Here is a 26,917-nt window from a genome sequence, read left to right on the forward strand (position 1 = left end):
CTCATGAGACTTCTTTCCTAACTTTTTAATCGCACTGCTTTGTTTGAAATGTTTTTGTAAGTGAATTGAGCCTAGTGGAAAGTTTTTTTTTGTAATTCTGCTAATGCTTTTCAACTACTAATTCACCTCTGACTGGTTATATCAGAGAAAAAGACAACATTCCATAAGCTTGGAGAATATGGAAGTGATTCATCACGTATATATTTGTAAATTTTTGCTTAGGCCACAGGTTTTTTTACCTTGACTTTCAGAAGTAAACTAGAGATACGTAAATAACAGAACATCCAAATTACAACGTTACTCACAAGAACGGCTAAAAAGAATGGGGCCATAGTCAAGTCAGCAACACTTTAATAAAATGAGCAGAACCCATTATAACAACAGCTCTTTATTACATGGATTCAAATACACAGCAGACCAATCATTTTCCCTGAAATTTAACAATCACATTCAATAAAGCCTGTTAGTGCGTTCCTCAACACTCTAAGGGGCTTCCTTCAAATTAATTCCCTTTACAAAGCCTGCACAGAGAAGAGGTTAAGCACCAGTAAGACAGACTGTTGCCAGCAGTAGGTTTATTTCTTCTTCTTCTTCATCATCATCATCATCATCATCCACAACAAACATGCAGGTTCTTCCTTCTATGTACATGGCATTGTAAAATGGGTGCTACACTCTGCCTATGGTACAAAGTTTATAAATACAATATACCAATACAAAGTTGAAGCCATTAAAAAGAGCCTAGTAACAACTACCAGGAGATAATTAAATCTGGAGTGTTGATGGAATCTATGAAGAGATTTAGAAACAACACACAAACTCAAACATTATAGTAAACGTATTACTTGGGAAGGGGCAAAAGGGGAACTTTCTATGTGCTACTGCAGGGTTTTGTAAGTTGTTCCAAGTTCACTTTCTTTCCGCTATTATCTTTAAATACTGCAAAGCATTGTGAGCTGCATCACTCTGTGCATTGCCACAGGAGATCCCAGAGCCATGACAGACTGTGATGGGACTGGTGGACAGCTCAGCGAGACATTGGTACTGTCCGTTGGCACTCAGTTCTTCTGTAATGACATATTCAAACATAAAGATTAATCCCAAGTGCACACAAAGCAGATCCTTTGTAAACACAATACAGGTTTTATTATTGTCCTTCTCCAGAAGCATCCATGGTTTGCTACTCCATTTGCTCATCATCTTTGCCATTCTCATAGGAACAAACAAAAAACAAAGCACAATCACTCAGCCACAGCAGTAGTTCTCAAACACAGCTGTGCTTCATAATCACCTGAGGGAACTTTAAAGAAATACAGGTACCCAGGCCTCACTCCAGCCTGCTCAATCAGAAATGCAGGATTTGGGGTTGGAGTGGCCAGATTCCTGCATTTTAAAAAACAAGCTCCCAAAGCAATCCTAATGCGGCTAGTTGAACAGTGTTTGCAAATTACTGAACCACAGCAACTTTCTTAAAATGGAAAAAACCAGCTGCTAGAGAACTAGAGGGACTGTATTTCCTATTATGAAGTGTAGGGTTCTTTTCAGTAGACATCTGAACCAAGAAACACACGGTTCAGGGCAAGACTTCCCTTGTGCCTTCATGTTCTTTGCTTCTAAGTCTGTGTAGAGAGTCTAGTTCCATATTGTACATGTTTTTTAAAAACAATACCTAAACCCAGGAAACAAATGTTCTTCTCATCAACTCATGAATCACTCTTACTAAAGATGGCTGAACGAGACAAGAGGAAGAAGTAGAAACAGGTTATGATTTGTTTAAAGTGGTCATGATTAAATGTTATTGTTTCAGCTGGAGTCAACACAGTAGAGAAAAACCAGATACACTGCGGTTATTTAATGTGTGAAGAGGCTTTCCAGTTCTAGCATCCAGGTTCTTTTTTTTTTTAAATTGGGTTAAAATTCACGTAAGATAAAATTAACCATTTTAAAGTGAACTATTCAATGGCATCAAGTACATTCCCAATGTTGTGCAACCACCACCTCTAACTAGTTACAAAACATTGTCATCATTTTATCACCCGAAGAGGAAACACTGTACCCATTTAAGCACTTGCTCCCCATCGCCACTCCTACCCCTGCCCCTAGCAACCACCAATTTCTGGATTAACCTGCACTGGAAATTTCATATAAACGGACTCATATAATATGTGACAATTTGTGTCTGGCTTCTTTCACTTAGTGTAATGTTTCTGAGGTTCATCCATGTTGGAGCATCTATTGGAACTTCATTCCTTTTCACGGCTGAATAATACCTCACTGCACATATATACCACAATTGATTTATTCATTCACATTTAGGTTGTTTCCACCTTTTGGCTATTGTGAATAGTACTGCTGTGAAAACATGTGTACAGGTATTTGTTTGAACACCAGTTTTCAATTCCTTTGGGTACATACCTAGCAGTAGAGTTGCTGGGTCATATGGAAACTCATTTGGAGAGCTACAAAACTCCTGTTTTCCACAGCAGCTGAACCATTTTACATTCCACCACCAACATATGAGGGCTACAATTTCTCTACACCAGTGCCAGTATTTGTCATTTTCTATTTTCTCCATTATAGCCAGCCTAATAGGTATGAATTGGTACCTCACTGTGGTCTTGATTTGCATTTCCCTGATGACTGACAGTGAACATCTTTTCATGTGCTCGTTGGCCATTTGTTTTCTTCTTTGGAGAATATCTAGGTTCTTTTGAAGGTAACTGCATAGAAGTTAGCCAAATTAACTGACTTTGGTTTTTAGACTGCTGTTCTACATTTACAAGAACTGTTTAGTTCTTAGAATTAGTAAGAAGCATTTCAAAGGCATTATTAATTCATAATCTAAAAAGTCATCTCAAGTTTCCTTCTTTTCCTGGATTCAAAACCTACCATAGATCTATTCATGACATGGCTTATTCATCTCTGTGTCTCAAACACCCAACAAAGTGCAGATACTTAACAAATAATTTTTGAATGAATGGTCTCCCATCAGCCACCTTTTCTGACCATCTGCCTGCACTAAATTCCCAGGTTCTGCATCATTCTCAGTACAGTAAGACATTGCACCTGACCCATCATTCAATCCCAAAGTAGCAGAGAAAGTCAGAAGTTCTTTCACCCCAGAAACACCCTACTATCCCAGTGCGTACTAGCTACTCTCTAACAAGCTAGGTCCCTAGAGCTCACTGAGGCTGGAATAAGGGATATCAAGTTCTTCACATAGTATACTGATGTTAATTCATAACACCACACACACACACGCAAGAATGGGCCAGTTATACACTGAATTAAAAGAAAATCTAAACTGATTTGCTTTCCAGTCTGTCTACATTTATCTATCTAAATGATTAAGGGCTAGAGAAAATGTAGATGATGATAGCCTGGATGGGACAAAGCTATAAACTGACTTCCCCGTTTTATCTCCCAGAACCGGCACACAGTGACAAAGTGGAGAGAAGAGGTCTGGCCTCTACAAACTTGGTACTTGTTCTAGAAACACGGGTGCCTTTTTATTTGTCAAGCTGCCCGTCAGGGCTAGTTTAACAAATAGTGTGCATTCAGGGATTCTTCCCTAATTGGGCTCTACCACTGACTAGCTATGGCATCTCGGGCAAACTTCTCAACTTTTCCTTGCCTTACCTTCCTCCCTTACATGTAAGGATGACAGAACCTACTTCACAGGGTTAGTCTGAGGATTCAGTAAGTTGAAACATGTAACGTCCTTAGAATACTGCCTGGCATGTAGTAAAACTCTATAATCTTAGCTATTGTTGATTTTATTATTATAACTGTATACATGTTATGTATTATTATTATTTATAAGAATGGGACATATCAAGGATATATATTACTGCTCTGGTAATTATAGTCAGAATCCATAATCAGTGAAATAAAGTACACAAGGGGTTTTGTTTCTCAAACATTGTTTAAAAAGAAACAGGTTTTGGGATAAGCCAAAGAAAAAAAATCATACCTATATCCAAGTATGTTATATTAAAACCTTGTTCCTTGGCGATTTCACTAAGCAGCTGGATGTAATCTGTATTTGGAATACTGAGGAGGCTTCTTTTCAGTAAGTTGATCTTTTCACCAGGAGAATTCCTCAAGGAATGCCAAGTACACCCTAGAGAATGTCCGACTACATTCGTCTGAAAAACAGAGATGAAGATTAAGATTCTTAACTTGGACTGAGTTCCAACACTATTATAACTAAAAACATTTATTAGGCATTGACATTTAATACTTTATAAAACATGTTTAAATGCATACCATTTGGTTAACTTTCCAATTTAAACACTAACAAGTACACACATTTAACAAATACCATGATGCTAAAAAAAAAAAAAAAAAAAAAGGCCACACAGTAATATACAGGAAGTATTTTAAAACACTTTTGAATAGTACCAATGTCTCTCAGTCAAATTTTCTGATTAATTTTCACATTAAGATGTGTAAGATATTTAAGAGCACTATAAACAAATCTGGAAATAATTGAATCTGCCTAATGGAGTGACTTAAAAATTAAAATATAAAACAATTTTCATATCTTTATGGTTTCTTGTATTAAATACCAGGCACTATAACTAATAGCTGTAAAGCAGAAAACAAAGAAACTATAGAAAAGGTGAAATGTGCAAGTTGGGTTTGAGAAGAACAAATCATTCAAATGAAGAGAAGGATGTCAAAAAGTTCTTATGGGACTTATGCCAGAACCCAACTGAACTTAATTTTTTCTGTTTTCTTTCTCCTTTTCCACTTTTCTTTATTTTCCCCTATAGCCTTCCCTTTTCACTTCTGTTCTTAGAATGCTTTACATATTTCCATGTTTATATTTCTCAAACTGCTTTCACATTAAAAAGCCAAAACCAACTATTCTCCGAAGTAAGTAGGGCAACTCATCCTTAGTCTTATTTATCACTGGGCCTGACAGAGGTTAAGGGATTTTCAAAAGATCATAGAAATGGTCATGATATAGAATTGAGTAATTTGTTAAGGTTTACTAAATAGAATTTTACATTCCATGATTGGAACTTTAAAAAATATCGTTTTTTAAAAAAAATCATAATTTATTTACATAGTAAAAAAAATACCTGCAATAAGAACAAATATATAATGAAGAATAGTCTCTTTTCCTCACTACCCCTTCCCTGAAGACTTCTGTTCCACTCCCCAGAGAAACTTGCCATTAAACATCTCTTCAGTATCCTTCCGTAAGTGTTCTATGCACATGCAAGCACAGACACATATATAATCTCCTTTTTAAACAAAAATGATACCTTAGTTTTCTATATCTTGTTCATTTTTCTCATATCAGCGCACATATATGCACTATATTTATCTTACCAGTCTCAACTATGGGTTTTAGGTTGTTCCCGGTTTCTTGCTTTTACCAACAATATTACAATAAAACTCTTTTGCACTTGGATGACTTTCTGTGTAGAATAATTTCTAGAAGTAGAACTGCTGAGTCAAAGAACATGAGTGCTTTTAATTTTGATATATACTTCCACAGTGATTTCTGAACCAATTTCTACCCCCATCAACTGCCTTGGAGGGGGCTGGTTTTCTCACCAGGCATCATCAAACCGTGTAGGTTAGGTAACCTAACGGATGACAAGAGTACCTTGTTTAACTTGCATGAATGAAGTTGAACATTTTTTTTTTTTTTTTTTACCAATTTGTATTTCTTTACTGGGTTGTCTTTTTTATTCATGGCTTAAGAACTTTTTATGTGGTACTGAAAACAGTCCCTTTACAACCATGTGTTCAAAATAATTTCTTCTCATTTTGTTTTTATTCTTGGTTTTACTTACAGATTTTTTGCTGTGCAGTAGGTTTTATGTAGTCAAACTTATAAATCTTTTACTTTACAGCTTCTAGGTTTTAAGTTATGCTTAAAAAAGGCTTTCCCCACGCTAAGAATTTTAAAAAGGAAAGCTCTTCCACGGTTTCTCATACTTATACAGTTTCAATTCTTACGTTCAAATCTTTGATTCACTGGAAATTTATCGTGATGGAAGGAATAACGTAGCAACCTAAACATATGTCATATACACATGCACAAATATATACACTGTTTCTCCCCAAATGGGGCCATAAGTTGTTTCTACATCATTTACTGAATAATCTATCCTCTAGCCCACCAATCTGAAATCCCACTGCTGTCATATACTATGTCCCTATGTGGATTAGCATCTACACTGGATTCTCTATTCTATCCTCTGTCTATTTCTGTATCAGCACCTGTTTTAATTACAACAGTTTTTATTTTATGTTTTATTTTCTGGTAGGGTAAACCCCATCTCCTATACTCTTCCTTGTCAGTTTTCTTGGCTATTCGTGAGAGTTTATTTTTCCACATAAACTTAGTAAAGTTCTAACAAGGCCCAAAATGAATTCTGGTAGATTTTGAGTGACACTGCATTACACTTTTATATATTTACAATACCGAGTCTTCCTATAAAAAACAAAGAGATGGCTTTACACGTATTTAAGTTCTGTTATCTCACTCAGTAGTTTTAAGGTTTTTCTCATGTGGGTCCTACACATTTCTTTTTAAGTTTACTCCCAGACATATTTTCCTCCTTTCTACTATTGAAAACGGGATCTTCTATATTATACCTCTTAATATTTATAAGTAGGAAAACTACTGATCTTTTCCCAGTATACTTTTTCAAGATAGATTTTCTATTTTGCCATAAAATGACCCATGTTATCAAGCTTCATAAATTTTGTTAAAGTAATACACACATACAACAAAAAATCAAATGGCAGAGAACTATAAAAGCAACAAATTCCAGCCTCACTCCATACCTACCTTCAGTCCCCTTTCCAGAAGCAATAATTTTTAACTTTCTATTTTTAATTATCCTGGTAGTTACCTTCATAACTCTAAATAACATGAGAAAGCTATTGGTTTTGTATATTAATTTTATGACCAGTTACCTTGATGAAGTCTCTTATTTATAGTAGTATTTCTCCAGGGTTTTACAGGGATATAATCATATTATTTGTAGTTAATGATAATTTTTCTCTCCTCCTTTCTTATTTCTAACCTCTTATTGTTTTCTCTTGTCTAACTATACTGGATGGTACTTCTACAACAAGGTTAAAAAAAACGGTGTCAGTGGGCATCCTTGTCTTAGGTCTGAAATTAATGGGAATGGTTGCAATATTTAAATATGTAACCATGATTTTGAGTTTCTTGAGGTAGATGTTTTCGATCACAATAGGGATATCTTTAAAGTGTTTATCAATAATGACTGTCAAATATCTTTCTGGCATCCACTGAGAGGATTATATGTTTTTCTCTTTTGACCCATTAATGTGGTTAATTATAGTAAAAGATTTACTAACCTTGAAATATTCTTGCATTCCTGAAATAAACTCTATTTGTGTAAAGTATATTATTCGTTTAATATTCTACTGACTGTTTTATTCAGGTGTTTCACCATAAGGGAGATAAGGATTAATCCACAGTTTTTTCCATTGGGATTTGCTATTGTCAGGTTTTGGTGTTAGTGTTATGTTGGTTTTGGAAAACAAACACAGCAGCTTCCCCTATGTTATATATATTCCTGGGAAGAGTTTAAATGGCATTGGAAATTCTCTCTTCCTTGAAGATTTAACAGAATTCACCTGCAAACCTACTTGTGCTTTGGGATTTTGGTGTCATCTCTGATCCAATTTTAAAAGAAGCGAACGCAATGTTTTGTATTTCTCTATTAAAAAAGTAAAACCAAAACTATATTATTTGCATATTGTCTTTGATATTTTGTCTACAGAATACGCCCTTATTTTATCATAAACTTAGGACACTGCTATAGTCCTCACTTCTCACTTCCCACCTAATATACTATTCTCAGATAAGGCACCGCAAGACATACCTATCTACGAAAATCAGAATCTCAATACATCATGTGTAGCCCAATCTTTTAAGCTCTATACTATTGAGTAGGCCCCACTGCCTACTCAATTATCTCCACTTAGAGATTCCATAAACACTTCAAATTCAATATATCCTACATTTAGTTCATTATCTGTTCCCCCTCAAATCCTACTTATCTTCTGTGTTCTCTATATTATTGAATGGTATCACCATCTACTCATTTGCCAAGCTAAAAATATTTATTTCCTCCTTTTCCCTTATTCCCTACATCCAGTCAATTACCATACCCCATGTACTAAAGTTTTATAAATAATTTTTAAATATATCATTTGAACTGTCACTACGTTAGTATAGGCCACCATCATTTCTCATCTGCTTTCCATAACAGCATTCTGGCAGATCGCTCTGATTCTAATATTCATTCAATCACCATAATGCAGCCAGCGATTTCCTTTCTAATGTATCAATCAGACCCTGTCCTTCCCAGATTAAAATTCTTTAAGGACTTTGCAGTACCTTCAGGACAAAGTTCAATCTCCTTAACAGAGCAGTCCCTCAGAGATTTAATCTCTCTTTACCCTTCTGGATTCACTGTTTGAGACTGGCTCCCTCCGACTCTACGTTCTAGTCATATCTAATTACTTAGGGTTCCTAGATTGCATACGATGTTCCACTCCTGGTCTTTGCACATGCTCTTTCTTCTCTCTGCAATTCTTTCCCTCTGTTCTCATCCTACAGATTCTGGCTTACATATTACTTCCCCCAGGAAGCTTTCCCCACCCAAACCCCCCATCTTGGTTGGATCCTTCTCCTGTGTTCCCAAGCACCCTCTGTAAGGACCAGCCTGTGGGGTTCTTTGCTCTTTCGGCAGGCTACAAACTCCTTAAGGGCAGAGACTGTCTTATTTACCATATGCCAGTACCTGGCACAAAGCTTGGCACACAGTATGAGCTCATTACATGCTTGCTCAGCGGATACATGAATGAGTGAATAAAGGGATGGAAAAGCACCATCAACCTGAAGGCACATTTGGCACTACTGGCTTATCCTGTGTAGATCCCATCATGTTTTTCTGAACTTGACTGTGTCTCCCAAGCTCTCTTGACTGGTCACCTCTGTGACCCTGGCTCATATACAGCAAGCTGCTAAAATTGGGGTGGTGTATAACTGAACAATGAAGAGATTTTTAAAAATTGCAACTCTGAAGTATCTATACAGTAAGAAATCAAGGAAAGTTTCCTACGGCAAGAGGTACTTATTGCATTAACATCATAGCTGTCTGATCATTACTCACTAAAGAAATGTGGTTCTCTGGAGAAATATTACTGAATTTAGCAAGAAATTTCTCAGCAGCATTTCTCTTGGCTTGTTTTTTTGATGCTCCCTTTCCTAAAGAAAGAAAAAGAAATGGTCAATTTAGAAAAGAAACTGGTGTCTGTAGAGGATGATCAAATGTCTAAAATATTGTGTTTAATCAAAGAACAACCTCATGGCTTTTATACACCAGACTATTCTTTGTCTGATCTGATATCTTCGCTTGTTGTGCTTCAGACAGCTATTAATTCTGACATTTTTGAAGGTATTTCTTTTCTTTAACAGTTTATCTTTAATAGTTACACTTTCACAGTTATATTTCCCTATGCCTAGCTTTAATAAACATACTTGGTTTAATTCTGCCCAAATATTCAAGCTTATCAAGGTCCATCTGAATTACAACTCCTATCTCTCAATGTCTATTTCCTGCGTACAATCTCCCATAAACTGACACCTATGTGGAATTTCTTTCTTTAATAGGAATACGAAGGGCTTAGGCGATGCTGTAATTGAAAGACACCAGAAATATCATCTACTTCCATGTTTTTGTTTTCCAGATTTAAAAACTGAGACCCAAGGAGATGAAGTAATTTGCCTAACCCTGCAAACCAAGGATTACACTGGGAACAGAAGCAGAGCTCTGTGCTGCTTTCTGCACTGGCCCACACTACCGCTTCAGGGCAAAGAGTTGCTTATTACTTGAAACTAACATCTAACACCAAGGCAAAACTCCATCTTGAGCCACTTTAAAAATGATAAAAACATGCTAGAGAAGTTACAACAGGAATGCTCTCTAATACTTTACTGACTTTTTTCTCACAGTACTGGCCTTTACAACATAGATGTCACTATAATTCAAAAGGATAATTTCTACTTTATTTTTATATCACTGAAATTTTCTTGCGATCTAGTCTCTTTTTAATCATCTTGTTTTCAAACATAATCTTCTTTTAGTCCTCTTACTGTTGCTTTTTTTCTCCAAAATGAGTTTTTTTAAGTCACTAATATATCAATGAAGACTGTTTAAAGAGTTAATTACTTATTTTGTCTATCCATGATTTCTTAAAATATCAAACTAAGAAGTATAAATATTCTTAAGCTAAATATTTATACTTAAATTCAATTGCAGAAAGTTAGAGACAGTAAAACAGGAGTGTATCAATTTTTTCCCCCACAGGAATATGTGAAAAGAATCATGACAGACATTTCTATGGGCATTTATCATCTGAAAATACTTCAAATGTCTTCAGTTGTATGAGGGTAAAAAGAAATAAGTACCAGTTTCCATAAATGACTCTAGCCTGCAAATTGTGGTATATTCTCTCTTATGAGCAGGTCCTCCCTCCTGGGAAAGGGTATACTCAGGAAGTCTCCAGCCATGATGAATAGCCAATTCCTAAAAAATCGAGATGAGGCGTTAGCAGTAATTTTTACTATGCAATGGCTCAATCACATAAATGATATTCTTTCATGATTTTGATCCCATTTTTATTTATATGTTTGAAAAGAATAATGAGATTCTGCAAGGGAAAAATGAGAGAACACCCTATATTTCCCATAGATATTCCTACATTTTAGATCTCATAAGCCCACAACACCAAAACTGAAGCAATCCTGCCATGAATGGTGTTCTTTCCTTAAGCCACAGTGAGCAGATATCAAAGAGTTAAAACAGAAAGACAAGCTACTGTCGTCCCCTTTGGGAACATCACAGAGGACATCTATAGGTCTCACTGCCATCAGTTCCTAAAGCCTCTCCCCTCCTAGCTACAGACTTCCACCCCCATAGCTGGCTAACTACTGCATTCGATGAAGAGCAGACGAGGAGCAGACACAGCACACAAACAGACCTGGATGAGGTTGAGGAAAGAAGGGGAAGAAAACTACAGACAATCTCACAGAGCAGGAAAGAGACCAAGGGACTGGATGACGGGGAGGTGAGCTGTCCAACAGAGCACATGGATAATCTGCAAGAAGGATATTCTGCATACAGAAATTCAAAGCTGAATATATTTCTTTCTGGTAGAATAAACAAAAAGACTACTTCCCTTTTCTTGAGTTAGGCTACCCAATTTGGGTTCTTTATAAAGTCTTCTGTCTCAACAGAAGTAGAAAGAGGTTTGTCACAAGAGTGGCAAGAAATATTCTTAAAGTATAAAACACTCTACCCATGTGCACTGAGGTCCTGTTGATCTCAAATGAGAATTCCACAAACCAAAGGCAGATACTGTATATGGAAGAAAATCCAAAACGTAAATAAATAAGAAAATAACTTCAAGTTAGTGCTGTAATATCTAATGATCATAACTTGGAAAACAAAATATTACACCACCTTATCTTTAAAATATTAATTCCTTGTCTTAGCCCCTATGATATCATCAATTTATGACATCTTTCTTCAGTAGACAAAATGTTAAGTATGGAAAAACTGTGCGACTTACTTGTAGTGAACCAATGGGATTAAGCTGGTTCTTTGGTTGCTTGGAAGGGTCAGGCATTAAGGGGTCAGGAACTGCAAAGCTAAACATTGTTTTAAAGTGTTATAAAACCAAATAATTTCCCTCAGATTATTAAATAAATGACAAGGTTTTCTATTTAACCCTCTATGCCTTTGCTCTTGTTCCTTCTACATGAGATGCCCCTCTCCGCCCCACCTTCTATGAGAATCTGATCTACTCGTCAGCCAAGGTATATCTCAAATGCTACTTTCTCTAAGAAACCTATCCTTTTACCCCAATGGAACATAATTACTCGCTCTTTTGAACCATCATAACATTTGGTTTGACTCTTTCTCAAGCAAATTATTTTACCATAAATTATACACTCTTATAAATACACATAATTTGTCCATCCCTCACCATACCTCTCCCCTGTTCAGACTGTAAAATCCTTGACGGTAGGGCCTGTCCTACTTACCTTCATAAACCTTGTAGTGCTTTGTATATAATAGGTGCTCAATAAAAATGTGTTTAAATAAAATATACTACTGTTACAATTACACGAAAAGGGAAGAATGACTATTAGTCAGGAAATTTAGCCTGGCAATGTGAGTGATAGAGATCCTAAATGTTGTTTTCTCATCCAGAGAATTATGGAAGAAAGATCCGTTGACTTATCATCTGCTCTATGCTAGAATAATCCTCCCAAGATTTATACGCATCCCGCATAAAATAGATGGCCTGCATGAATCTGGTTTCAGCAAGTGGGAATCGTGATTAGGGAAAAAGAGAACAATCTCTTGCAAGCAGTCCGAAATTACTAGTTTCTTGGGTGAGAGGTGCCTAACACTGAATAAGCTGCAGACCAAGTTACCTAGAGCTGGACCACTGCAGAGTCATTTCTCCCATGACAAATGAGGTTTACTTATGGCCACCTGCTTAAGTTTGTTTCCTAACTGCCAGAATTTCACGCTTTACATAGGCTGACGAGGTACAAATATTCACTTACAATGCACACGCCGAAGCTACCCAAATAATTGTGATGGAGAAGTGAGAAAGTCTCTGTATTAAATCAGGCCACTTTAGGCCTGATTACAGCTTAGTAATCCCCATCTTATCTGTCAAGAAGCACAAATATATAGTAAAGTTTGTTAGCATTTTTTTGCTGACAAAGTGAAGTGCCCAGGTGCAGAAAGGACACTCCGTACACTCATTTCTATGAATATACTCAACACTATGGGTTGACCTTTGGGCTGCACAGAAATAGCACGGCCATCAACGGTGAGAGGAAAAACCAATACCTGCCATGCCATTTGGCATGTCTAGAAAGCTAGCATAAATCAATTATAATGTATGACCATAAAGAATCAAGCATCATTTTGTAAGATCCAAGGCTTGTCACTGGTTAGTTCTAAACCACCCAAATGGTTTAGAATGACTTAGAAAGGAGGAGCACTGCATGCAAGCCTAAATACATCTCTAAGCCAAAAGTTTTGCTATGGATGGGGAACAAAAAAACCACCCTCAATTCCCATGGGCTTCTGCTGTCAGCTATGAGCAGATTATACCAGATTACATTCCAAGTATATCTGAGTGCACGTAAAGAAGAATTTGAAGGCACACCACGCTGCAGGGTGTGCTCATCAGAAACCAAAGGACAATGCTTCATGGTGCATGAGTTGCTCCAGGACCAACTCTCTTTCCAAAAGCGCCTAGAGTGACAACAAATTTATTTTGGAAAGATATGTCAAGAATTAACACCCCACTTAAGATCCTCTGTATTTGGTATACATTCTATAATACAAGGAAATCTCTTTGTCTCCTTCCAAATTGGAATTCCTATAAGAGTACTTTTAGCTGATCTTTTTCCACCTTGTTCTCTTTAGTGTAGAAATAATTAAAGTCTTAATACAGTAAGATATTTGCCAGAAAAACTCTAGTTTTCTACTGTTGCACCCCATCTGGAAAAAACAATGCCTAGTTCATAAAAACCTTCATTTAATAGTTACTTACTGGATTTAATTTCTTAAGGATAAAGTTGTCTTTAATGGATGACAGGTTTTTACAGGAAGTAGAATTTTCGAGCTAGATACTAATGATTGTTCACTTTCTTGCTTTTGTGAGCATGTTTAAACTTTTAATCTTACCTCAGCCAAGATATTTTTGAGCTGCAGAATACAAAAAAGTTTAGCTCACCAAATACTTGCATTGGCTTTCAAAATGTTTATGGCAGCCTCTGCAGCTCTATGTTTCGCCAGCTTCTTACTTGTACCTTCACCTGAATTAAGATTAAAAAAAATCTTTATACCCTGTGAAAATGTGAGGCTTGCACATAATGGTTTTCATAATACAAAATAAAGTCACGACAGGTTTTATACATACACACTAGGTAATAAAAACATATACTATATACAGTTATTCACTGTAATAAAATATTCACAAGAAATTAACATATTAAAAAATGCTTTCAACAGTTCTATGTATTTAACTCTGCACATACCGGTATAAAAAATCCTTATCTACATTATATATGTTTATTACATAAAATGATAATAAAGTAGACCATGTCACACCTTCTGAACAAATGCAACTTAGTATTTAACTCTAGAAGAAATTCTTCTGTAGCAAGAAGTCTCCTTTAAGGAAGCCACTGACAGCAACACTGTCTGACAGTAGTATGTGCTGAAATTTATTCCAACAGTCCATCCTCTACTGGATTAACCCCTCTGATTGGCTAAGCAGTCATGGCCACACGCTGGGTATACTGGGAGAAGTTTATATAGGGAAGAAGGTGAGAGCTTATGTTACGTGTCTTCCCTATATCTGTATCCCTTACAAGGGTAGCTAAGGGGGCAGCAGGGGACAGGCCTGACTAATCACGAGACTGATGCCTAACTTTAGAAAGCAATCACACCTGGTAAATGGTGAATTCAATCTTTTTTCTTCTGAGTTCACACTAGGTGTTGAGACCCTTTGAAACTGTTATCAGAATGCTGCTGTCCATTCCTCTGGTGTGGAGGAAAGAAATGGGACATGGAACAAATTTCAAGTGTGATCCTCAAGAGTCAGAGGACACACAAACAATACTTATTCATCCACTAACACAGGTGTTAAGCATACAGTGGAGAACTAACCAGACTGCCTGCCCTTAAAAAGCACACAACCCAGGGAGGGATTTCGTCTGTAAACAGGCATCTGAAATATGGAATGGTATGTGTTACGACAGGCCTCAGTGCAGGCTGCAGGAGGCACACAAAAGGGGCAGCTCCCAACTCTTGGGAAGGGTTCAGAAAGGTTTCATGAAGGAAGAGATAGCTGAATGGAGACCTGAAACATCAGTGAAAGCTAGCAGGGTGAAGAGAGCCGGGGGTTAGGAAGAGTATTCTAGGCAGAGAAAACACACCTGCAAAGACATAACACAGGACAGGATGTGCTCAAGGGCCCCAAGTAGATGGGTACAGTAAGAGCCCAAGGGGAGGAATTTTGAGACAAAAGGCTAGAGAGTTGGAGGGGAGAGGGAGAGCTCAAGGAATAGTCTCTTAAATTTGTTTCTAAAATTTAATGTGCATAGGAATTGCCCGGGAATTTTGTTAAAAGGCAAACTCTGATCCAGCATGTCTGGCATGGGGCCTGATATTCTGCATTCCCATCAAGTGCCCAGGGGATATCAATCCTGCTGCTGATCACATTTTGAGAAGCAAGGTTCTAAGTCATACTAAGAAAACTGCATTTATCCAGAGGTTGATGGGGAAACCACTGATTGGATTTTAAGCAAAGGAAATAACATGAACAGATGTGAATGCCAGAGAGAACACTCTGGTTGGCCCGTAGAGAATGGACATCACAAGACTAGAAGCTGAAAGAGCAGCTACAAGACTGTAGCTATAACCCAAGGGGGAGATGGCAGTGGCCCGGACAGAAGCAATGGGGAGATGAGAGAAGCAGACAGGTTTAAGAGATATTTAGGAAGTAGGGCTTGGTGATAGTCTGGACAAGGGGAAGGAGTCAAGAAGATGAAACCAAGATTTCTACTGTGAGCAAATCAGTGATGGTGGTGGCTTTCCTGGGCTAGGAAATGCAGGGGGAATGGATGTGAGAAAGAAGAAGATGGATTTAGTTTGGGACAATAAGTGAATGAGGTGACTTCTGGTCACCCAAGTGAAGATGTCCAGCAAGCACAGGCTGATACACTGTTCTTTAAGTGGGCCTGGGATGAAGATAGAGACTTCAGAATTCAGCCTTTTAGATAGTATCTGAAGATGTGGAGGCAGATAAGCTTGAACAAGACAGGGCAGCATGAGAACAGGTGGGGGCCTACCTAGGCAGAACACTTGTTACAGGTTGTTAATCTCTGATCTAAAACACACTGAGGGAAAAAAGGCTACTTCTTCTTGAATTTTCACTAAATATTTAAAAATAGACCAGCTAAAGCACTAACACAATGTTGATTCTATAGTTCATATGAGGGATCTTCCAGCTAGCACCTACAATCCACCTAACTCATATAGACAAAAAAGCTTCAAAATTTTCTTCAAGTGGCTTCTATGAAAATAGCGGACTCCAGATTTTCAGGGACATCAACAAATGATAGCTTCAGATTACCAGATGGCAGAACTTCAGCCTTCCTACTGAATTTTCTTCTTGGTATTATTCCAAATTAAATTTAGTATTCAGTATTTTTTATGTTTCAATTAAATAAGATACATAAGAAATAAAATGTCTACATCTACAAATGGGCAACTTCAGTTATCATTTGCTCAAGTTCACAGACCAATAAAGTTGAGTCTGAACTGTGAAACGTCGATGCTATGTGACCCTGGGCACACTCCTTAAAATCTCTCTCAACCTGTCTTCTCATGTATAAAAAAGGAGATAACATCTTATTAAAATATCTGTACAGAGTCAGGATCTAGAAGCTGCTATGCGATACAGTGTATTCGAGCCTTCTGCCTTCCTCATTTTGCTTGGATACAGAATCGAGTGTGGTACAACGGGCCCAAACCGCCAAATGAGTCCGTACCTAGACAGTAGAGGCTCCAAAAATTCTGAGGTTATGACTCCTGGCATCTGCTATAATCTATGAAAGTGGACAGCACCTACTGATGCAGCTATGACTGCTCCTAGAACCTTCCTGCTTCTCCCTAATTCTTGGAAGAATCCTAGGAGAATCCTAAGGTATGTTTGTGAGCTTCTCTTGGTATCTGGGGAAGAGAAAATTAGGGAAAGAATCAGATGAACTTGCAAAGTTTCAATGACCTGAGATGAGAGGTCTCAGTTTCAAGAGCCTGCTCCTCACAGCTGTCTCCGGTAAAAACAGCACTTTTCCGAATTGAAAAGCAATACCAAGTCTTGCCGGCCAACCCCCCTGGTCATCTGGGTTAACTGCGCATACAGACCTGTGCACGTTATGTCACCAACTGTTACTCTGAAGGTGAAAGTGGGCACGTGTATTTGCACATCCGATCTTTCACATTCATAAACCGGGATGTTCTTGGTCTTCATGCCGTATTCGTGTAATACCTGAATCGGTGTTTTCCCTGGCTTAGCTGTAATCATCTTGCCCAAACTGCAAAAAACAGAAAAAGGTGTGCTTTGCATGCCAAAGCGGGAAGGGAGGCAGAAGCATACAGAGGCTAGTTTTGACCGCCACCAACGGTGACGCGGGAGGCGCCGAAGGTCCCCGGCAGCCAGCGCCAGGGCCGGCGAGGCGCGCCAATCTCCCGGCCCCGCTGCAGCGGGCCCCGGGCAGGGGCGGGCAGGGGCAGGCAGGGGGAGCGAGGACTGTAGGGAGATAACTTGAATACCAGCAGGAAGCATTCGCAGGGGACCAGAGCGGGGACCAGAGCGGACAGTGGAGCTGCAACCTCTCCAGACCAAGCCCACAAATTCCTTCCGAGGGTGGCGGCCACGCGCCACCTCCGCCCACCCCGCCCACCGCCCGCGGCCGCAGGAGGGGCGGGGCCAGGCCGCAGACCCCGGCCCGCGCACCGCCGAGAGGGCGGGGCCGAGCGCCCGCCGGTCCGCCTGCAGCCGCGGGGGCGACGGCGCCGGGAAGGGGCTTTACCCAGAATGCAGCTGGGAAGCCGGCTCCCCCGCCCCCGCCTCTCCTGCCCACCGCTCCCGGCCCTGCCGGCTCGGCCTCCACCGCCCGGGCGCTGACCTGAAGGTCCCGCTGTCCTCGCGCTCCAGCGGCGGGGCCGCGGCGCGATGCCTGCTCTGGGACATGGCGAGAAGGGACGGCTCGGCGGCCGGAGGAAGAGCAGTGCGGAGCGACGTCCTCGCTCCCCGGGTCGGCCGGTCCCCGAGCGGAGAGCTCCAGCGTCGCCACCGCCGCCGCCTCCCCTCCTTCCACTCCCCTTCTCCTCTCAGCTTGCGTCCCTCCTGCGAAGGGGACGGGCGGGGGCGGAGGCGGAGCCTCGGTGTGGCAGCGCCGGCCCGGCTCCCGGCCACGCCCCCTCACGGCCCGGGCTCCGTGCCCTTCTCCAGGCCCAGCCCCGCCCACCCGCTCCTGGTCCCCTCGGCGCCAGCCCCGCCCACCCCCTCCAGGTCCTGCCCCTCGAAGCCCGGGCTCTCGGGAGGTCCAGGCCGTGGCCCGCCTTCGGCCCCCGGCTTCTGGGCGGCCAGCAGCGCCAGGCCGCCGTTCTGTGTCTTTATACGGAGGCTATTTCCTGCCCGGAGAGGCTTGTCCGGCAGGCAAGCCTCACAGAGTCTGTAAGGCCTGAAGCTCAGCCTTTTTTTTTGGCGGGGGAGATAGGGGGATGGAAGAGGGTTGCGTCACTTTAAGAAAAAGATTTGAAAATTCCAAATGCAAAATTGCTGGAGAGCCTCCCCGGGCCTGGCCCCGAAGCTTGAGACTCGCGGAATATCCGCTCCTGAGGGCTGCGGGGGGCTCTTCCGGCGCTCACGTTGCCTTTGGGAGCTCGCGGGGACGTCCTCAGAACCCCCCCCCCCCCCCCCCCTGCGGCGTGGGCTCCATTGTCTTCTAGGCTTTCGTCGCGAGACGAACGCAGGGCCAGCGGATCCCAACAAGACACCTTGGGTGTAAACGAAATCTTCCTGTGGACTGGATTCCAATTAAATGCTCTTTCTGCACACCTGTGTTGGTTGTAATGGCGTTTGCCTGGGATGCACCACCTTTGATGGGGGTCAGACAGCGACAAGAGATGTACCGCTTCTCTAGGGGTTTCCTAGCCACTTGGAGAAATTACTCGGTGTGCTTTCTCTGTGTTCTGGAAGATTGTTTTGCACAATAGTATTTGCAGGAAGGAATATTATTAAAAGCTTATCTTTTGGTTGCATGTGAGCCCTGGATGCTTGAAAGCAAGTGAAAAAAAATTGTCTAGAATCCCATAAAATTGATTTATAGTATTTGAAGCTCGAATTAAGCCTATTCTCTCTTCTTTCCCCTACCGCCTCTATATGTGTATGTATATCGAGTACTATCTACTAATGTTGTTTTAATGAATATCTTATCCTAAGTACCACATAGCCACTATTTCACAATAGATTAACATCCACATAACTATGAAATACAATATTTCAGCATTCAAATTTGTTTCTAAAATTTATATTTAGCTACAAAATTCCTTTAAAAACAAGCCAAAGCGGTATATAACTCTTTAAAGGTTGGTTAACTGGAATAATGTGATGAAACAGAAAGAAAATAAATGCAGCAGGACCCCACTTCAAAGAGATATTGTCTATGTGCCAGCTTCTAAGTAAGAAACCTACGTGTCAGGATACAGTTATTATATGTAATGTGGCTTTCATTTGGTATTTTATAAAGATCTGCATATAATTGTTTCCTTATATTCTGTGAATTTATGTTTTATATTATTCACTTGGTTTTGTAAGCATACAAGAAAAACGAATGAAATGCTCGAACAATGAACTGTGTACCAAAAGAATTCAAAACAGCACTTTTCTGTTGCCAAAATTGGCATGATGCACTTGTGAAGGAGTTCCCTTTGGACTAGGTCCACAGTAGATGGTGTCCAGCGCTAATGTTGGTACCTAAATGGCATTGTTCCCAGAGGGCTATATGCTTCCAGCAAAACTGACAAACCGCTATCAACTGTGACCTTCATCAAAGACATTGGTAGTATTTTATAATTACTAGCTTTCTGTGTATATTTTAGTGCTATAGACTGCAATTCCAAATTAGACTTGCTTTTAGTGTATCATTTTACATGGTTGATCTATAATTCATTACCTGAGCACACCAGGGGAGGCAGTGTTGTGAATTGCACGCTGGTAAACTACTTGATGAAGCTATGCTTTGTATTTTTAACATGTATAATTATATTTAAAATCAAGCAAGGCTTAGCTTTGTGCCTGATGTTCTTTGAAAATATGGATTTCTTATCTGAGGGTTGCAGTTGATGATGTTTTAGTACTATTTAATATGTTTGCGGCTGCTACCAAGAGCTTTGTCAAACAAGTTGGAGATGGAGGGAGATTAGTTCCTGTTCCAAGCCTCAGTGAGGCTGACAAATACCAACCTCTAAGTCTGGTCGTGAAAAAGAAGCGATGCTTTCTGTTTCCTAGATACAAGTTTACCTCAACACCTTTTACACTGAAAGATGTTCTTCTAGGAGACAGAGAAATTTCAGCTGGTAAGTTTAAATGTCTGTTTGGGAGTGACTACTCATTTAGCTATATTATTGGTAATCTAAACATAGATTGTTTATACTACTTATGCTTTTAATATTTACACATTTTCATTGATAAAAGTAATTTTTATTACTATGGCAGTAATAATATTATTAGATGAATAATGCCTATAGTTTATATAATATCAAATCTCTTATTAATTGAATAATTTTCAAACCTATTTTATAAGATTATTGCCTAATCTTATTTTAATTATTTTGTAAATTGTTTTAACCAAATCAACTTAGAACATGACATAATATATTTCTTCGTCTATAAAATGGTGTATTGTTGGCTCTTACCTATCTCACATGGTCAAATGAGATGAAAGTAATTTATATTTTTTTTATGATTCGGTTATTACAATTGGTAAACTGAAATGAATTGCAGGCCGGATGAAATTGACATTTGACAAATTATTTCTTGTAATTTTTTCTTTCAACCTTTTCTTTCAACTTTTCTTTCAACCGCCCAGTGGATCTTGATGCTTAAGAAGTTCTGTTGGCCAAACAGATAATTTGAGTTCATTTTAAGTACTCTGGCTATTTATTTCTTCTTGCAGTCAAATTAATTGAATTGCTGTTTTTAATCTTGGTTTGATATGTTGCCTTTCTCAATATTTGGGTAATCGAGTCTTAAATAGTAAAGTAAAGTGCTAATATATATAATCTACATTAGATGAATTCAAGACATTTAAAAAGTATTAATTTCCATTCTTAAAGGTATTTCATCTTATCAGTTACTGAATTATGAAGATGAATCAGATGTTTCACTCTATGGAAGGCGAGGCAACCATATTGTGAATGACGTTGGGATTAACGTTGCTGGATCAGATTCCATTGCGGTAAAAGCTTCATTTGGTATAGTAACCAAACATGAAGTGGAAGTATCAACATTACTCAAGGAAATTACTACACGGTCAGTATAATAATCCTTAATATACTTCACTATTTTCATTAGATATTTTGATTACATAAACTTCATTACAAAGAATGCTTAAAACATTCAGGTTATATTTTTACTAGTGTAATTTATTTGATTTGTTTGAAATACTACAAATTAGTAATATATCCAAACTTTGGTAGATATCCAAAATCATTTGGTTTTAAACAGGATTTTTAATTGTTCCACAAATCACTTTGGCTCTACACACATTTGCTAAATTATTAGATTAAAAGAATATAGGAATCTGTTTGCAACAAATCTAAGAGTCTTCTCCAACATACTCCTCTAAGAAGCATGTTTTAAGAAAATAGAAAGGAGAAGCAGATTATTCAAGTTGTTTTGAGCATTCTTTCTGATTTGTATTAGGCCCGCCTGGATTTACTTTGAGTTAAGGTGGACTATGAATGAATAACACCTGATTGCAAAGAATGTGTTTGATTATATGTAATTAGATGTTACAGATTTTTGTGAATGTCTCTCTTCTTTATTTTAGAAAAATTAATTTTGACCACAGCTTGATACGTCAGTCAAGGAGCAGCAGAAGGGCAGTACTGTGCGTGGTCATGGAAAGCATTCGAACCACACGACAGTGCTCGCTGTCTGTGCATGCTGGCATTCGTGGGGAAGCCATGCGGGTAAACCACACTCATTAGGCTTCTCTTACTAAAAAACTGCAATGGGAATTTTTACAAAGTATTCAATTTCTAATGAGACGTGTATTTTGTCAGATGTTGAGAGTAAAGAACTGCAGTTCTTTACAGGATTTTGCACAATAATGGTTTTAGAATATGAAAAAAATCCAAGAAAGTATGGATTCTAAACGTGTAGTATAATGCAAACAAAACACGAATCATTGTGAAATAATGTGTGTATTGGAGTCCCTCCTATTACAGTTTAAATGCATTTTAAGAATAAAAATTGAATGCTTATATTAAATTCTTTGACTTTATTTTTAAGTGATTTTTTGTTTATACTTGAATTTTTTAAGTTGAATTTACATATATATATATATATATTTTTTTTTTTTAAAGATTTTATTTTTTCCTTTTTCTCCCCAAAGCCCCCCGGTACATAGTTGTATATTCTTCGTTGTGGGTTTTTTAATTAAATCAATTTTCCTAAAACAATATTGTCAATGACAAAGATGCTTCATTCAATGTTAAATCTTTTTTAAAAAATCTTGAAAGTTATTTGTTTAATTTTTAGCTTGTCATTCACATAATAATGACACATAATAATGAATTGATTGGTTTTATTAAAACCAATTGCTAGAAAGATAGGGCTTAGTGATCATCTTTTTAAGTCTTTGCAAATAGAGGTTCTGTTCAGTGGCTACATTTAGCTGCCCACCAAATTGTTTAACATTGGATCATTTTGAGGGCACAAACTGAAACATTTACTTAATTGTTGGTGATTGCTTTGGAAAATAAGTTGATGGTTGCTTTGGAAAGTTGCTGAAAGCTCTAGGGGCTTTGGAACAGTAGACAAGGTAGGCGAAAAACAACTGTAGCACTTAGACTCAGTTAGTTTGCAGTTGAAAGAAAAATGCCAGAGAACATTACTGTTGTGGTAGCACTAATCATTGACTCCAATACCAAAGTAAGTGAGAAAGTGGTAAGTGGTGTTTCCTAATATAGATCATGGGTCCCCATTGGAGCATTTGGACCTCTGGTATAAACTGTTTAATTCAAATAGGATAATTTTTGGAGTAGTGTTTTTTTGGTGGGATTGTAGGAAATATTTTGTTTCTCCATAAAGCTATCCTTACATGTTATGCTCCTTAATAATGTTATTTAATTTATTTATTTAATATAGTTTCATTTTATGGATGAACAGAATCCCAAGGGAAGGGACAAAGCTATTGTTTTTCCAGCACACACAACCATAGCTTTCAGTGTTTTTGAACTCTTCATTTACTTGGATGGTGCCTTTGGTGAGTGAATGATTTGCATGAAACACTGAAATGATTATATTTTTAAGAAGAATTTAATGGGAAACCCTCTCTCTCTGAGTGTCTAAATATAGAAGAATGATGCTGTCAGCTGTCAATCTTATGCTTGGGCGAAGTAGCTGGGAAAGACCCTCTGGTCCCTACTTACCCAATACCTCTTTCCTGCTTCTTGGTGATACCCGACTTACAATAATAGATAAGAGCTAAAATGCAATCCACTGACAAAGTGTTCCTTGACTTACACGGGGAGATAATAAATGACCTTCTAATATGTAGTTTTTGATGATGGCAAATAGAGGAGTAGGTAGACAGTAAGATGCTTGAAGGTATCAGGATGCCCAAACTAGGGTACACAAAGACAACTCTTCTTCAGTTTTACCTGTCATAGACCCAGCTTCCCAACTCTCCCTAGAAAATAACTTTAAAAGTACAAAGGCTTCTTTTAAAATTGTCACCTTATATAACACCTCCTTGCAGCTCACTTTAGATTTCTACTTTTCACAGGTCTTCAAGATTAGGAGGCCAGTCAGCTCAAGGCTGGGGATAGCCCAAAGGACTAGGCAAGGGAGCCCCCCAGCTGTGGTCATTTATAAACATTTTTAGACCTGTTTTTGTTTCTGCAGTTCTGTAGGAGGAGGGAATAGGGAGACCAGAAACAAGACAACACATGATAATTTTTATTTGGGACACTTCAGTAGGAGGTTTTTATAATTATATTGATTGTTAGGAGGAGTATAAACTGATAGAACTGATGTATCCATCAAAATTTAAACTGTGCATATACTTTAGCCTTACTTACACTTTTAGGATATCCTACAGATATACTTAGACATATGTGAAATGATATGGGTATAAGGATATTTAGTTCATAATAGCAAAAAATTGGAAATAAGCTTGATATCTATTATCAGCAACTAGTTAAGTAACGGTGCATCCACTATGAAGCCATTAAGAATGAGGTAGCACTATAGATCCTGACATAATCTCTAAGAGACATTTTAGAGAAATGTGCGCAGTGTGTAACTATTTGAGCCTAAAGAGTTTTATATATGTACATTCATACACATGTATTCCTTTATGCTTGTAAAATATATGGAGTAATTCTGGAAGAATACACAAGAAACCTAACAGTTGTTACCTCGGGGGTGGAAAAATGAGGCTGGGGTCAGGGTAGACTAGCGATTTATTTGTCATTGTATTCCCTTTCTGTACTCTTCATTTTGTATTATGTGAATATTACCTTTTCCAAAAATATGTAAAATTTAACTTAAAATGAATGGCATGTACTAGAATTTATCAACTACAACTAAAAGTCCCAATAAAATGAGTTGTTCAAGTTACATCTTGTAAAATTTTTTTTTACAGACCTTTGTGTCACTTCAGTGTCAAAAGGAGGATTTGAAAGGGAAGAAACGGCAACATTTGCACTGCTCTACAGATTGAGAAATATACTATTTGAGAGAAGTATGTCCATTGAAGAGTATTTCAAATATATTTTTTTCTTCTCTGATTAACGCTTGAGGTTATCTATTCAGTAATCCTGTCGGTTAAGGAAAAATTTAAATTTAAAAGCCACATAATTTCTTGCCTGATGGTTTAGATTCATGTAGTGTTTATAAATGCAGATTGGTTATACATTTTTTATTGTGACTTCTAACACATTTCTCTGTTTTTGTCCTTTTAGATAGAAGAGTGATGGATGCCATTTCTCGCTCACAGCTTTACTTAGATGATCTTTTTTCTGACTATTATGACAAACCTCTCCGCATGACTGATATTTCACTCAAAGAAGGGACGCATATCCGAGTTAACTTACTTAATCACAACATTCCAAAAGGACCTTGCATACTCTGTGGAATGGGGAACTTTAAAAGGGAGACGGTTTATGGGTGCTTTCAGTGTTCTGTCGACGGGCAGAAGTATGTGAGACTTCATGCAGTTCCTTGTTTTGATGTCTGGCACAAGAGAATGAAATAAAATGAAAAATGAATGTACCTTGCTGGTGTTTTAGGTGCAACTATGCCACACACTTTTTCCAAAATTCCAGAGGTTCACTTTGATGAATTGTGGCAAATTAAAAAGGGAGAAGAAAGAGAAATTAACCTGTCTGGGCATCATTCTCCTCATCTGTAAAGTGCAGATCATAATAGTGTCTACCTCCTAAATTGTCATGAAGACTGATGATATTGTTTATATATATTATAAAAAGGTTTAAATATAAGATTCAGAATATAGATGTTCCTTCATAAAATCTGCCAGTTACTTCAGAAATGTTTTTGGGATTTAGTCTATCATTTTAGATAACTTTACATAGAGATTTTTTTTCCTGATTTCTCTCCCCAGTACATAGTTGTATATTTTTAGTTGTGGGTCCTTCTGGTTGTGGCACGTGGGACGCTGCCTCAGTGTGGCCTGACGAGCGGTGCCATGTCCGCACCCAGGATCCGAACCAGCGAAACCCTAGGCCACCAAAGTGGAGCACACAAACTTAACTACTCGGCCACGGGGCCGGCCCCTAGAGATTTCCTAAATATCAATTTTATTTTTAATCGGTTTTTAATTCAACATTTAAGGATGGCAAGAGTGCACAAGTGGCGACTTTATGGTGCTTTAACTATTGCCCTAGGTCTGGCAAAATGAGAAAAATGTGTTAATAATTTACTGTAATCCTAAATGTTTAATTGGAGTATCAAATTAAAAGCACAGAGCTCAGCGTGGGGTTTTGTGTACAGAGTTAACAGGGTGACTGATAGTAGTAATGGGCTGCCATTCTGTGATGTACATATGCTTGCTAGTTTTGTTTTTATAAATCTCACTACTGTCATTTTAAAGGTAAGGCAGCTAGGACACATTTCTTTTCTCCTTTGAAAATGTTTAAAACATTTAACATATTTAGTTCTGGGAGATCTTTTTCATCTACTCTGTAAGACATCTGAATTTTTCATACACAAACAACCTAAATTATTCATTTGCTGTACACCCTTATTAAAATAATTGCAAAAATGGTATGTTGAAATTCTAGAACTCAAAATGTATACTTAAAGCACTCACTATTAGGTATATGCTTATGAAGGCATAAAGCAATTGTGTAAATACAAAATACCTGTATACTTTATGTATTAGAATGATTAAAATTTTATTTTTTAATTATTTAAATGTTTATTAGAGTTTTAGAGTAAATCTCTCATTTAATATCATCTATAGGTTTTTAAAACATAAGTTTGAAAGCACTTTGTATGAAAATGGGACGGAAAGGTTAGACTTATAGTTTCTCTTATAGAATAATTTCCTTATCTGTTTTTTTCACTGTATTTTTGTTTTGGGCAGCATATATGATTCAAATGCAATATGAGTATACTGATCAAAAGAAGGCTCTAGTGACTTTTTTGTATGGATATAGAGAATGAGGGCAGTTTCCAAACCAAAACATAAGAATACTGAGTTATCAACTTAGTTTATGTCAACTGGGCAGGTTTTTCTGAGGAATGTAAAGGGATGAAAGAGTTGATGATTGAGCAAGTGAGGAGGAGTTATAAAATTGGGTATAGAAATGAAGAAATATTGGGGGGATGAACAGGTTTTTGTTTCATGAAGTGTCAAATTCTGTGCTGTGCATATGTGAAATCCACTAATCCCATGGGTTTTGTGTCCCCCCCCCCACCCTTTTAAATAACATAATTTCTAGCAGTATGTCTAAAGCAGTTAAAAGATGAACAATTAACAAATGAT

General features: G+C 38.1%; 2 protein-coding genes across 2 annotated transcripts; one reads left to right on the forward strand and one right to left on the reverse strand.

Annotated features, from left to right (window-relative positions):
- Window positions 1-329: 329 nt before the first annotated feature.
- Window positions 330-18,051, reverse strand: PRKRA (protein activator of interferon induced protein kinase EIF2AK2). Its single transcript, XM_046659424.1, has 8 exons — window positions 17,801-18,051; window positions 17,037-17,206; window positions 13,837-13,918; window positions 11,644-11,722; window positions 10,481-10,598; window positions 9,183-9,277; window positions 3,974-4,148; window positions 330-1,067 (listed from the first exon to the last, which is right to left on the reverse strand). Exons 1-8 carry the CDS (start codon window positions 17,863-17,865, stop codon window positions 910-912), a joined length of 942 nt encoding a protein of 313 aa, XP_046515380.1. The 5' UTR covers window positions 17,866-18,051; the 3' UTR covers window positions 330-909.
- Window positions 18,052-18,270: 219 nt separating this feature from the next.
- Window positions 18,271-25,207, forward strand: PJVK (pejvakin). Its single transcript, XM_046659278.1, has 6 exons — window positions 18,271-20,255; window positions 21,015-21,210; window positions 21,731-21,872; window positions 23,053-23,170; window positions 24,554-24,652; window positions 24,873-25,207. The coding sequence occupies exons 1-6, from the start codon at window positions 20,045-20,047 to the stop codon at window positions 25,163-25,165; spliced, it is 1,059 nt and encodes a 352-aa protein (XP_046515234.1). The 5' UTR covers window positions 18,271-20,044; the 3' UTR covers window positions 25,166-25,207.
- The last annotated feature ends 1,710 nt before the right edge of the window (window positions 25,208-26,917 follow it).

The sequence above is a fragment of the Equus quagga genome, chromosome 4, assembly GCF_021613505.1.
Source record: "Equus quagga isolate Etosha38 chromosome 4, UCLA_HA_Equagga_1.0, whole genome shotgun sequence".
NCBI classification, from domain to species: domain Eukaryota; kingdom Metazoa; phylum Chordata; class Mammalia; order Perissodactyla; family Equidae; genus Equus; species Equus quagga.

What these genes read in the sequence shown, in the direction of transcription:
- PRKRA (XM_046659424.1), bottom strand. Translation starts at nt 17,865, where the DNA reads ATGTCCCAGAGCAGGCATCGCGCCGCGGCCCCGCCGCTGGAGCGCGAG. An exon ending in ATCCCATTGGTTCACTACAA is followed by an intron (nt 10,599 to 11,643) that starts GTAAGTCGCACA and finishes TCGATTTTTTAG; the next exon opens with GAATTGGCTATTCATCATGG. An exon ending in AGAGTCATTTATGGAAACTG is followed by an intron (nt 9,278 to 10,480) that starts GTACTTATTTCT and finishes TTCTTTCTTTAG; the next exon opens with GAAAGGGAGCATCAAAAAAA.
- PJVK (XM_046659278.1), top strand. Translation starts at nt 20,045, where the DNA reads ATGTTTGCGGCTGCTACCAAGAGCTTTGTCAAACAAGTTGGAGATGGA. An exon ending in AGACAGAGAAATTTCAGCTG is followed by an intron (nt 20,256 to 21,014) that starts GTAAGTTTAAAT and finishes CCATTCTTAAAG; the next exon opens with GTATTTCATCTTATCAGTTA. An exon ending in CTCAAGGAAATTACTACACG is followed by an intron (nt 21,211 to 21,730) that starts GTCAGTATAATA and finishes TCTTTATTTTAG; the next exon opens with AAAAATTAATTTTGACCACA.